The sequence below is a fragment of the Podarcis gaigeae genome (assembly GCF_964106915.1).
Source record: "Podarcis gaigeae genome assembly, chromosome: 3".
NCBI lineage: Eukaryota > Metazoa > Chordata > Lepidosauria > Squamata > Lacertidae > Podarcis > Podarcis gaigeae.
Genome location: NC_139680.1, coordinates 102680202 through 102694222, shown reverse-complemented (window position 1 = coordinate 102694222; position 14021 = coordinate 102680202). Strand labels below are relative to the sequence as shown.

At 47.5% G+C, this 14021-nt stretch overlaps 1 protein-coding gene across 2 annotated transcripts in view; it reads right to left on the bottom strand.

Moving 5' to 3' along the window:
• Nucleotides 1-11176, bottom strand: part of RHOQ (ras homolog family member Q) — a 35360-nt gene extending 24184 nt beyond the window's left edge. The window contains exons 1-2 of one of the 2 annotated variants that reach the window (XM_083733854.1): nucleotides 10109-11176; nucleotides 8944-9002 (exon numbers count right to left, since the gene is read on the bottom strand). In XM_083733854.1, the coding sequence (XP_083589980.1) occupies nucleotides 8944-9002; nucleotides 10109-10256 (207 nt within the window). In that variant the 5' untranslated portion in view covers nucleotides 10257-11176. The remainder of the gene's footprint in view (nucleotides 1-8943; nucleotides 9003-10108) is intronic. The other variant, XM_083733853.1, reaches the window with a different exon arrangement.
• Between the last annotated feature and the right edge of the window lie 2845 nt (nucleotides 11177-14021).

Below are 14021 nucleotides of genomic sequence, written 5' to 3'. Positions count from 1 at the left end.
TGTCCCTCAGACCTCGTGGGGGGCCAGACTATATTTTGAAATAAATATATGAAAGAATTCCTATGCCCCACAAATAACCCAGAGATGCATTTTAAATAAAAGGACACATTCTACTCATGTAAAAACATGCTGATTCTAGACCATCCGCAGGCTGGATTTAGAAGGCGACTGGGCCAGATCCGGCCCCCGGGCCTTAGTTTGCCTACCCATGGTTTACAAGATGGCATGGCCGTGTGTGCTGTGACATGCAAGTGTGGCAGGAATAAATCCAGCATACAAGCCAGTAAGATACAGGAGAAGGCAATTTGGGCAGCACTGGTAGTGAGTACATCTCCAAATGCGAAGCCACGTGCGGGACGAGGCCCTGGTGAAGACACATAAGGCACTGAACCTGTGGCTAGAAGACAGGAACTACCAGCATATCCTTGCTGATAACAGGGATGTCAGTTTTAATCCAAAACATCTAGAGGGCACTGGTTTGGGAACACTGTTATAGATTCTCTGATCCTCCACGAGAAAATACACCTTAAAGAGGGACGTGGGTGGTGCTGTGGTCTAAACCACAGAGCCTAGGGCTTGCTGATCAGAAGGTCGGCGGTTCGAATCCCTGAGATGGGGTGAGCTCCCGTTGTTTGGTCCCTGCTCCTGCCAACCTAGCAGTTCGAAAGCACTTCAAAGTGCAAGTAGATAAATAGGTACCGCTCCGGCGGGAAGGTAAACGGCGTTTCTGTGTGCTGCTGTGGTTCGCCAGAAGCGGCTTAGTCATGCTGGTCACATGACCTGGACAAACACTGCCTCCCTCGGCCTATAGAGCAAGATGAACACTGCAACCCCAGAGTCGCCCACGACTGGACCTAACGGTCAGGGGTACCTTTACCTTTTCACACCTTTAAAGCTCCATATGGCTGCTTGGAGAAGGAAGGGACTCTTGAGAATAAAGCAGCTGGCCTCCCCTGCTTTAGGGTTTTCTCAGACACATGGCAGAAATCAAATGGAAACCTCATTCAGAGCATTCTTGAAAGTGTTTGTTAGAGCTACAGATGGAGAGAATATGAATTCTACCTCTGAGTCAACGAACACTGAGATGCTCTTTCCTAAGGTTGAAATTAGAGGGGGGGTGTATAGATTTTCACAGAGATTTTGACTAACGTTCAGTCCCCCTTTTCTTTGGGGTTGCTGCAAAAATCACTGAAAGAGTCCACCTACTCAAGAAGTGTTGTTCTGACAAGATTTTGCTTGTCCTTGATAATAATTATAATTTATTATTTGTACCCCGCCCATCTGGCTGGGTTTCCCCAGCCACTCTGGGCGGCTTCCAACAGAGATGAAAAATACACTAAAATGTCACATATTAAAAACTTCCCTGAACAGGGCTGCCTTCAGATGTCTTCTGAATGTCAGGTAGTTGTTTATCGCTTTGACATCTGATGGGAGGGCGTTCCACAGGGCGGGCGCCACTACCAAAAAGGCCCTCTGCCTGGTTCCCTGTAACTTGGCTTCTCGCAGTGAGGGAACCGCCAGAAGGCCCTCGGAGCTGGACCTCAGTGTCCGGGTAGAATGATGGGGGAGGAGACGCTCCTTCAGGTATACTGGGCCGAGGCCATTTAGGGCTTTCAAGGTCAGCACCAACACTTTGAATTGTGCTCGGAAACGTACTGGGAGCCAATGTAGGTCTTTCAAGACCGGTGTTATATGGTCTCGGCGGCCGCTCCCAGTCACCAGTCTAGCTGCCGCATTCTGGATTACTGTTCATTGACTTCGTTTGCCATCAGTGAGATGAACACATAAGGTAAACGTTGAAAAAGGACCCCTGGATGGTTAAGTCCAATCCAAGGCAACTATGGGGTTGCAGCGCTCATCTAGCTTTGCAGGCCAAGGGAGCCGGCATTTGTCCACAGACAGATTTCCAGGTCATGTGGCCAGCATGACTAAACTGCTTCTGGCGCAATGGGACACTGTGATGAGTGCCTGAGCACACAGCCCTATCTAGTTGGCGACACAGCATTCCCGAACCATCACATTGGGCTTTCAGTGGCACCTTGTCTCTGGTTGGCTGGGATCTCTCTAGTGAGGAAAAAGGTGTTCAAGTCTGGGACAGGGGGAGAGAAATGGGCACAGCCATGGCAGTTGTAGGGGAAACAACTGTCACCAACAACTTAAAAGATAAAACAAAAGGGAAATAGCATTTAAGGAAGTTTGGGAGAAAAATGTTACTTGGAAGCACTGTTTTCAGTTTAATAATAATAATAATAATAATAATAATAATAATAATAATTTATTATTTTTAGCCCGCCCATCTGGCTGAGTTTCCCCAGCCACTCTGGGCGGCTCCCAAACGAGTGTTAAAAACAATACAGCATTAAATATTAAAAACTTCCCTAAACAGGGCTGCCTTCAGATGTATTTTAAAGATAAGATAGCTGCTTATTTCCTTCACATCTGAAGGGAGGGCGTTCCACAGGGCGGGTGCCACTACCGAGAAGGCCCTATAACCTCACTTCTCGCAATGAGGGAACTGCCAGAAGGCCCTTGGCGCTGGACCTCAGTGTCTGGGCTGAACGATGCAATCCCAAGCATATGCACAGGTTGCAATACTAAAGTGCAAATTCAAAACGCCATCAGCAAGGCCAGACATACTTTAGCTCAAAGGCGGCAGCAGAAATGCTTTGACTTAATCAGAGAAGTACAAACACCTGGCCAACAGACACAGAAGTGTTACCAGCCCCTCTTCCCGCACGAACTCGTGTGGTGTAGGCCAGCTTTAGCAGAAGGCCTGGCAAGTGACTTCCCTTCAGGGAAGAACTACTTCCCCAAGGCATGTGATTAACTGCAGATGCAGACTTCATGCCAACCGCCAAACGCAGGCTTGTATGGAAAAATCCCTGGGTCTGATGCGAAAGGGAGCAGGAAGGCCAGTGCTCACAGCTCACACTCAGAATATGGGTAGAAGAAGCGGGGAAAAGTCCCCGGCCTCAGCTTGGCTTCAAGCCAGTGGAACCTTATGACAGAACAGCGGCTGAGAAGCAATCTAAAAATGCACAGGAAGCCTGCCCTGATGGTCAAAAGACAGGATTTCAGCTTGCCTTGTGACCTTACAGATCACTTAACCTCAGAGGTTTGGATTTCCTTTCCGTTGCAGGACAAGCCATTTAAAGGCCTTGCATGTGAAATATGCTTTTAAAAACAGTAAGTATTATTATCAACAGCAGCAGCAACCACCACCACCTCCAGATTTCGTCAAGTAAAGCTTCACAACGTCACATTATCTGCTATTGTCTGTTATTTTTCATTATCTGTTAGGAGCATGGAATTCCTAACACCTCAGGTCATGCTGTTTTTGCCAATTAGGTGCCCTCAAGATGTTGTTGGACTACAACTCCCATCAGCTCCCATGATGGGAGTCATAGTCCAACGCCATCTACAGGGCACCGGAATTGGCCATGGCTGATATAATAGACCTATCACTTTCTCTTCCCCACTATTAGAAATGGAAATATCAGTTTCCTCCCCTGCTGCTCATCGTGTACTGGTAAGACTTTAAAGGAAGAATGAAGTAAGGCTGGATATGACCCCAGAGAGTCTATGCTGGCTTCTGCCTGGCTGAGATGCGGCTTTGATTTGCAATGACGTCTCTTGCTTGCAGAGCTAGAAGACAGAGAGAGGTGTGTGTTTGTGAAATCTGACTTTTGTGTAGCTGGAATGTAGCCTGCTGGAAAAAGCTAAGAGTCTCATCCATTACTCTGCCTACTTTGGGTTCTGTCTCCACCCACCTTTGCCTCTGGCCCCACCCACCAATCGTATGTGGCTCCCCAAAGGAGAATGAGACCCTGGGCCTACAATGCTAGATCCAGCCCATTTCATTCTTGTCTGCAGGTCTACTCTACAAATGCCACCAAACCTCTTTTTTTTTTTTACTAAGGAAAGAACAGTGATGATGATGATAATAATAATTTATTACTTAAACCCCACCCATCTGACTGCGCTACCGCAGCTACTCTGTGCAGCTTCCAACAAAATATAACAAAACATAACAAAACATCAAACATTAAAAACTTCCCGATACAAGGCTGCCTTCAGATGTCTTCTAAAGCCAGATAGTTGTTTATCTCTTTGACATCTGATAGGATGGTGTTCCACAGGGCAGGCACCACTACCAAGAAGGCCCTCTGCCTGGTTCCCTGTAACCTCACTTCTTGCAGTGAGGGAACCGCCAGAAGGCCCTTGGCGCTGGACCTCAGTGTCCAGGGCTGAACAATGGGGGTGGAGACGCTCCTTCAGGTATACTGGACAGAGGCCGTTTAGGGCTTTAAAGGTCAGCACCAACACTTTGGATTGTGCTCGGAAATGTACTGGGGGCCAGTGAATATCCTTTAGGTCCGGTGTTATATGGTCCTGACGGCCACTTCCTGTCACCTGTCTAGCTGCCACATTCTGGATTAGTTGTAGTTTCTGAGTCACCTTCAAAGATAGCCCCACATGGAGCACATTGCCGTAGTCCAATCGGGAGATAACCAGAGCATGTACCACTCTGGAGAGACAGTCTGCAGACAGGTAGGGTCTCAGCCTGCGTACCAGATGGAGCTGGTAGACAGCTGCCCTGGACACAGAATTGACCTGTGCCTCCATGGACAGCTGTGAGTCCAAAATGACCCCGAGGCTGTGAACCTGATCCGTCAGGGGCATAGTTGCCCCATTCAGGACCAAGGAGACGCCCACCGCTGCCCACCCCCTGCCCCCAGAAACAGCACTTCGGTTTTGACAGGATTCAACCTCAATCCATTGGCTGCCATCCATCCTCCAACCGCCTCCAGACACCCACATAGGACATTCACCGCCTTCACAGGCTCAGATTTAACCGATAGGTGGAGCTGGGTATCATTTGCATATTGCTGAACACCCAGCCCAACGCCACTGATTATATTTCTCAGCAATGAACATGTGAAGCTGTCTCATGCTGAATCAGACCTATGGCTCATCTAAGCCCTGTGCTATTCTCACTAGCAGCACATCTTGAAGGTCTCTGACTTTTTTGTCTCTACCATCCAACTTCCTTTTTAACTGGAGATTCTGAACCTGGGAACCTGTGCCTCCAAAACAGGAGCGGGGACCCTATGGCCCTCCAGATGTTATTGGACTCCAGTACCCATCAACCCCAACCATCATGGCCAATGGCCAGGAATTATGGGAGCTGTAGTTCAACACCTGAAGGACCACAGAAATCCCATTACTGCTCTAAATACCACCACTCTCCTGAACATTACCAAGTCATACCAACGCCATTTTAGAAGTTTTGTCCGACTTCTCCTCTCTCTTTTTCTTCTCTTTTCTCTTTAAAAAATGAGCTTGTAAGGGTCTGCCATCTCATATTGCCCCCCTGGAGTTCCTAATTAAGAACCGCAGCCTCTTGCAATTTTACAGAAGGTCCTCCGTTCTTTTTCAGACATTTACTTAATGTTCCAGCTGCTGAAACTGTGAAAGTTTTATAGCAAGTGCGGCTCTAGAGAAAAGTTGTTGATGGCATAGCTGCAGTGTGTGCCATTAAAATCTAGACGGCTTAAACCAACGCCATCATTGTTTTATTGCTTCTGAGTTTCTAGCCAAATGCCTAGTCCCATGTACATTAATCCTTTATTTTTTAAAAGATAAACCCTTATCAATCCAAATCATACCTTCTGACAGTTTAAGTCCACCTTTGCATGACAGCAGCTCCTATAGAGCAATTCTAATTATTCAAATTTCTGGTTAGCCATACATTTTGGATAACACGTCCTTCTCACCCCCCAAAATATTCAGAAAAACTAGGTAGAACTTTCATCTGGTGTAGATCAGTAGTAGAACATCTGTTTTGCATGGAGACAGTCTAGAATGAACCAATCATCTGATAAGGCAGCTTCCACGGTTAAATCATTTAATTTGAGTAATTGACCCAATATGTGGCCGTGGCTGCTTGCTTAGGCAACTTTAAAAATGGAATCAAGACAAATTTGTGGCAGAAACATTTATCTCTGGCTACTAGTCATGGTGGGACGCGGGTGGCGCTGTGGGTTAAACCACAGAGCCTAGGACTTGCCGATCAGAAGGTCGGCAGTTCGAATCCCTGCGACGGGGTGAGCTCCCGTTGCTCGGTCCCTGCTCCTGACAACCTAGCAGTTCGAAAGCACCTCAAAGTGCAAGTAGATAAATAGGAACCACTCCGGCGGGAAAGTAAACGGCGTTTCCGTGTGCTGCTCTGGTTCATCAGAAGCGGCTTAGTCATGCTGGCCACATGACCCGGAAGCTGAACGCCGGCTCCCTTGGCCAGTAAAGTGAGATGAACACCGCAACCCCAGAGTCGGCCACGACTGGACCTAATGGTCAGGGGTCCCTTTACCTTTACCTTACTAGTCATGGTGGCAGCAGAGGCAGATTTAGGGGGGTGCAACTGGTTTTCCCATACTGGGAGCCGAGCCGAGAGGATGCTGCAACAATCACTTCAAACGGAAGACGCCAAATTGTGGCATCACGCAAGGCGCTGCTGAAACTTGAAGGCCCAAAGTCGGCCACTGGGGGCAAAATCAGAGGCAGCATGCTTCTGAGTGCCAGCTACTGGAGAAGACAGCATGCGAGCTATTGATCTCATGTCCTGCTTATGGGATTCCACAAGGCGTCTGCTTTGGCGCTGTGGGAAATGGGGTCTTTTTCACCTAGCGCATAGTTACAACTGTGGAACTCACTCCTCAGTGGCGTAGCGTGGGTTGTCAGCACCCGGGGCAAGGCAAGTAATTTTCACCCCCTAACCTGTGGATTTGACCCCCTAACCCGTGGATTTGCGCCCCCTAACCCGTGGATTTGCGCCCCCTAACCCTAACCCCCAGATGTTGCGCCCGGTGCGGCCGGCCCCCCCTGCACCCCCTACGCTACGCCACTGTCACTCCTGCAGGAGGCAGCAATAGCCACCAACCTGGAAGGCTTTAAAAGAGAATTGGATAAGTTTATGGAGGTGGCTACCAGCCATGGTGGAAGCTATGCTCTACCCCCACATACAGAAGCTGCTTCTACAGAATGCTTCTGCTTCTGTATGCCAGTTACTGGAAACCGCAAGAACCGAGAATGATCTTATGCTCGGTTTCTGCTTGTGGGTTTCCACCAGACATCTGGTTGGCCACTGGGAGAAATGATGCTGGACCACATGAGCCACTGGCCTGATCCAGCAGCCCCTTCGTATGTTCTCCTCAGCGACCTGATCCAGCAGTGTTTCATTTTACGTTCTTATGAATTGTATATGGTGCCACACAGTGATGTGGATATACAGAAATGATGTACAGAAATAAAAAAGAGGGTCATCACAGACTGCATAACTGATTTCTAAACATATTTTGGGCAGACTCTTTTGGGGCCTAAAGACATTTTCGATCAGAACACCTGCATTCAAAGCATGAAGGCACAATATCAAGTTACTTTACTGGTTCAATACCACAGAAGATGAGTACCTATGGGCTGGATTAAGGAGGCTGTTATCTTAACCACGTCTACTATGAAGGAATTCCCAGGTAAATGGGTTAGGATTGTGGCTTTAGTCATGCTGAGAATGGAGTTGGGTTGGGTGATATCTGGTTTTCAACATCGTGATATATCACCAGCTTAAACATCGTGATATACAGTGGTACCTCGGGTTAAGTACTTAATTTGTTCCGGAGGTCCATTCTTAACCTGAAACTGTTCTTAACCTGAAGCACCACTTTAGCTAATGGGCCCTCCTGCTGCCGCCGCGCCGTAAGAGAACAATTTCTGTTCTCATCCTGAAGCAAAGTTCTTAACCTGAGGTACTATTTCTGGGTTAGTGGAGTCTGTAACCTGAAGCGTATGTAACCTGAAGCATATGTAACCCAAGGTACCACTGTACTGATATATCATGATATATGAAATAAGGATGGACCTATGTACTGTAGAGGCATTGAGTGGCTTCTTAGTTTCTCCTGCATCGTGATTTTTTGCATAGCACACACACATATGATTCACAATATATTGCCAGGTCAAAAATTATGAAACCAGTATCACAACATGGCCTTCAAACCAGTTTAGGATGATATATTGATATATCACCCAGCCCCAGAATGGAGAACTGAAATGAATAGGACTTGACCTTAAGTCCCATGAGGATGTCTACTTTTAAGTAGAGGAAAGTCTGCATCCAGCCCATTATGGCTAAAAGAATGCAAACCAACAAGCACTAGCAAACTGGAAACAGTACAATTCCTCATGTCTGATCTGGATGCAAAAGCTGTAGTTTGGGATGTCTTCTTGTTGTTTTCCTTCTCCTGCGCAGACAAATTTGAAACAGAGGGAGAAACCTCCCCTCTCTGCTGTGCTCCAAAACTATTCAGTCATTCCTTGCAAATGTTTTGACTCAAAGGAATAATTTCAGGATGGGAAGCAATGTGTCCCTGGAGCCATAATAAACACAATCAGACAAAATGCCTTCCCATAACATTAGATGATGCCATTATTCTCCAATCAGAGCCAGAGGCTCATGTTGCCCGTCCACCAATGAGAAGCAAGGCAGAACTCAAAAGAGGACCCAGCCATTTGGAACTAAAAATAAAGTATCTCACAAGGCTGGTTGTTTTTCCCTGGGTGATAGGAGTTGGGATCACGAAATCGGCTGCTTGCAATTACTGATTTTTTAAAATAATAGTATTTTAAAATACTGGGGGAAGGGCGATCCATTCTCCAAAGATCTGTGACAAGGCAGTAAATGAGGCAATTATTACAAGCTGCAGTATTGAGACACCTCAACATAAACGACAGTCCTTGAATAATTCAGCGTGTGCAAGTAAGCATGAACAGAGCTCAAGCTTTGGAAAACACCATATGCTGATCACTTTTTATTTCCCCCTTTTTGAAAAGCAACCCACCCTGTTGCTTTGAAGCTGCTGCATGGGGGGGGGGGGGGAGGGCCCTTACCTGTCCTGCAGTGTCATATAGCCCAAGCAGATATTGCTTGCCACCGACTGTCACACTGACTGCAAAGAGAGAAAGAGAATATCAGGCAGGGGCCCCAGAGCAACACACACACTCTCTCAAGCTCCCTCTTTCCTCTCTAGACCAAGGAGCAAACAAGTGGATTCTATTACTCTCCCAAACTCTTTTTTTTTTTTTTTTTTAAAAGCACAGACATCTCAAATGGGTAGGCAACCTTTTAAAAAATAGCAATGATCCCTGTCTCTGCCCAGATATACACTTTCGAAGCACTTTTGTGATGGAGCAAAACAGAACTACACTCCCCCATTAACATGCTGAAGCCTACAAAAAGGTGCCCTCGATGTGTGTGTGTGTGTGTGTGTGTGTGTGTGTGTGTGTGTGTGTGTGTCAATACACACACATCATGTGCTCATAACAGGACTTCAGAGGCTAGTGAGAGGGTGTTGGGTCGTCCCCCCCCCCCCCCATTTAACCTCTGTCCCATTTATTCCCCAACTTTCAGTTGCTGTCTGTCAAGGTCCTATCGGGCATGGATTAAATCCTTGCTCCCGTCATAACGGCAATTCGCCACCCTATTCTGCCCCCACCAATTAAATACTCTCTCTCTCTATATATATATATATTCCAGTCCCTTTACACACACACACACACACACACACACACACACACACACACACACACATATGTATATGTATATCTATAAAATGCGACAATTTTGGAGTGGTCAGGCATCTGCAGTCTCCAATCGTCCTTCCCCCTTTCCACTCTTTCGATAACCAGACCCCTCCAATTGAGGGGAAGAGAAGAAGAGTACGCTTTAGAGGAGTCATGTTGAGCTGCTTTCCTTTTGCAAAAAAAGGGGTCGTCGGGGATCCCCGGGATTGCAAACACGAGTCGTCCCCCCGCCGCCAAAGAAATAAAAATAAACGCAGCCTCTGCTTTACAAGAAGGCAGGAGAAAAGAGGGGGAAAGGAAGGGAGGGACGGAGGGGGGGATAGATCAGAATTCGGGAAAAGGGAAAAGTTTTTGCTGAAGTTGCTCGGCTCTGTTGCTGCTGCTTCTGGGGTGCTGGAAACTGGGGGGGGGGGAGAGGGTGGCGGAGCCGGAGCGCCCTTACTCAGCACTTCCCGGCGAGACGCGCGTTTACCTGCGTAATGGTCAAAGACGGTGGGCACGTATTCCTCCGGGAAGGCGTCGTTGGCGTAGCTCATCAGCAGGCAGGTTTTGCCCACCGCCCCGTCGCCCACCACCACGCATTTCAGCATGACCGTCGCCGCCCCCGTCCCGTTGGCCATGATGATGAGAAGGAGCTTCCCAAACCGATCGTCATTTTAGGAAGGAGGGGGAACAGTCGGCGAGGAAAAAAAGAGACTCCCTCTTTCCAATAATAATAATAATAATAATAATGATAAAAGTGCGCTGAGCGGGGCGAAGAACGACGCCGTCGGGGGTGGTCGAGGCGCGGAGATCACAGGGCGCCGCGCAGCGAAGGGCGCAGGAGACGACCCCCGGGGGGGCGCATCGGTGCCAGGCGAGGGGAGCGAGCGGTGGGCAAAGCGGGCGGCTTGGCTGGCAGCCGGGGAGCAGCTCAGCCACAAATCACGGGCGCTGGCATTTCTTCTCGGCTCGCCCTCCCTCCCCTGCGCCGCCTCGCCGTCGCCCTCCCCGCCGGTGCCAAACTTGGCTGGCAGGGATTTTCCTCCTCCGGCGGGCACGATGACCGAGTGTCTCCGGCGGCGGAAAGAGGAACTAGTTGGGCGCCGTGCGCGCACAATCCGCACCGCGGCGCCGGGTCTCCGCGGCGCTGCGCCCCGATGGCGAGGGCGAGGAGGGGGCTTCCCTGGCGCCGCGTAAAACAAAAAACGCGCGGCGGCGAAAGAACAGCCGAGCCGCCCGCCTCCTCCCTCCTTCGACGGAGGGAAGGCCCGCTCTCCCCTTTTCCCGGAGAGAGGAACTGCGCTGAGCCCACTTTGACTTTCCGGAGCGGCCGGATCTTTACGCACACACTCCTCCCTCCCCACCCCGGGCTGCAAACGCCACTTCTCCGAAAAATAAATAAATAAAGGGGAAATGAAGGAGCCCGCCCGCCGTCCAATTGCTGCTGCTGCCGCTGCTGCCGCCGCCGCCACCTCCGACTAGCTGGAGCGGAGAAAGGAGGAGCGATGCCGAATCGCTGCCGGAGAGCAGCTGAGGGTTCCTCTCCAAAGAGCCGACAGCGCCGAGAAGCGTCCACAGTTTTCCCTTTCCCTTTTTTTTTTTTTTTTTTTTTTTTTTTTTTTTGCTTTTTTGCAACGCGCTTTCCCCGGCGATGATGTAATCGATAAATCCTGGAACTTCCACGCAGCCTCCCCCAACCGGGCGCCCTCTTCCAGCTGCTGGGCACTACAACTCCCAGCAGCCTCGGCCAGCGGTGGGAAGCAGCTGGAGGACACTAAGTTAAGGCTGCTGCAATCTGTTCCGGTTTTTCGCAGTGTTGTGTCTCTTCCACTTTTTTATTATTCTGATTATTAAGGAAACATTAATATATTATTATTCTGATTGTTAAGGAAACATTTTAGAGTTTGGGAGGATAAGGATTTTTTGGTACTGCTGGTCCCCCCCCCCCCCTTTGGGCAGGTGTAGTATAAAAAAGGAATGTATTTGGAAACATTATTATTATTATTAAAAACCCTCTTAAAAGTAAGGGGGAGAAGGCTGTCAAGTGGAGTGTAGGACTAGAAAATCAAAATTTTAAACTGCCTCTCAGTCTTCTTAAGTTAAGATGACATTAGCTAAAGTATCAGATATGTTTTCCAGCTTTTCAGACTTACTTATTTTATTTTGTTTATTTATTTTCTATGCCACCCTTCATCCAAAGATCACAGGGCACTTTACAATATGAAAACACAAAAATACATACCGTAATGATAAATGAAAACAATAACCCTCCCCGCACAGTATAATTATTTACAATACTAGAATTAATAACTACACACAAGCAACACACCTTGGCTGTTCTGACAAGTCAGTACAAATTGGTCAAAGCAATTATTTCTTCAACATCAACTTCGTTGGAATGGTCATGCTGGGCAGATGCCTGATTATCGTCTTCCAAAGCAACTGCTCTATTCCGAACTTAAAAATGGAAAGCGTAATGCTGGTGGTCAACAAAAGAGGTTCAAAGACTCTCTCAAGGCAAATCTCAAAAAATGTAGTATAAACATTGACAACTGGGAAACACTGGCCTGCGAATGCTCCAATTGGAGAACAGCCTTTACCAAAGGTGTCATGAGTTTTGAAGATGCTCAAACTCAGGACGAAAGGGAGAAATGCGCTAAGAGGAAGGCACGTTTGGCAAACCCTCACCGTGATCAACTCCCGCCTGGAAATCTATGTCCCCACTGTGGAAGGATGTGTGGATCAGAATTGGCCTCCACAGTCACTTACAGACTCACTTTTAAAACCATGTTTATGGAAGACTGTTAAGTTGTGGGTGAACATATCAGACGACACAGCAATTCTTCAAATAGCTCTTGTTTATTCAAAGGCCAGAACAGAACTGAACTGAAGAGCTCAGTCAGCCTGCTTATATAGAGCTCCAGAATAATGTAACTGTAGCAACTTTCTAAAACTATCCAATCACTGAACGTCACTTTCAATCCTTCATTTGCATACAAACTATCCAATCACTGAACATCACTTTCAATCCTTCATTTGCATAACTATCTACAGTATCCCCCTGCTGGCTCAGGGTGAGAACTTCAGTACATAACAAAGACAGTCTTACTTGGCTACTAGTGATCGCCAAAGAAGAAGAAGAAGAATCCCATTTTATCCTCACAACGGCCCTAGAAGGTAGATTGGGTTGAAAAATTGTCACTGGGCCAAGGTCGCTCAGTTGGCTTCACAGCTGAGTAGGGGGATATGAACCCAGGTCTCTGCAGTCTATGCCCAGCTCTGTCCACTATGCTACTGTGATTATCTGTGGCTATCCTGCATTAGCAGCATTCACAGATGATGCATTCCAGGCTAAAAGACATTGGTGCGTCCGCCAATAGAGCTCCACCCTCAAAACATTTCTTTAGCATTTAAGTTCCAGTCCAATCCACATGTTTCACCACAGAAGTATTGGGAACAACCTTAGTCTAAGTGCTAAAAGGGCTCCGGCAATGCATCCAATACGATCTCTTCGCAAACGTTTCCCAGATCACTTTTAAACCAAACTGTGCATTTCCCTTCCCAAGGAATGGGAGCTGGCAGATTAGAGACCATCATCAATCTCCCTGCTAATTGTGTGTTTGACTTGCTCCTGGAACTTTTCTTCCTTAGTCTGCAAGTTCTTTCCCCTATGGATTGCACGAAAACAAAACAATCCGTCATGGGAACAAAACACACCAGTTTGCTAATTTTTTATTTAAGGAGGTGTTTCAAATAAAACTTTGCTCCCCTGCACCTCTACGCACACACACACCACCACAATTTCTTGCATTTGGACTGGCAATTTCTATGTAGCTATTGGGCCCTTCCTACCACAAACATTGGTAGTCAATGCTAGTCCTAACATTTAAGCTAAGAGATATGACTAAGTTAGGTGGATTTATTTCATTGGTTCTATTCTGAGTAGGACTTGGCTGAATACAACCTAGACTTCAATTGTTTTCTGTTACCATTTTGATTTCTTCTATTTAGTGACAGTTGTCATTTTGTTGCCTTGTAACCTTGCTGTCTTCTCCACATCCTCCTCTTCTGTCGTTTCTGAGGTGGCCGCTTACTCGTCTCCAAAAATATGGAAAACCCATCACTAAAAAGAATGATAAGAAGACACAAGAGCTGCATTAAATGTACTAATTCTAATGCATAGATTATGGTGCATGGGCTTGAACTGTGATCAAACAACTTCAGTGCTGATCAGCGCCTCTTCCAAAGTGAATCTGGAATTAGGGATGAGGAGCTGAACCCAACCATTGGCATCTTTCTTCTTTACCCAAAAGCAGACGACCCATGTAACGGAGATAACTGGACACAATCCCAGCTCTGGGATCTGATTCCCCGCCCCCTATGGAAAACTCAAGTGCAGCATT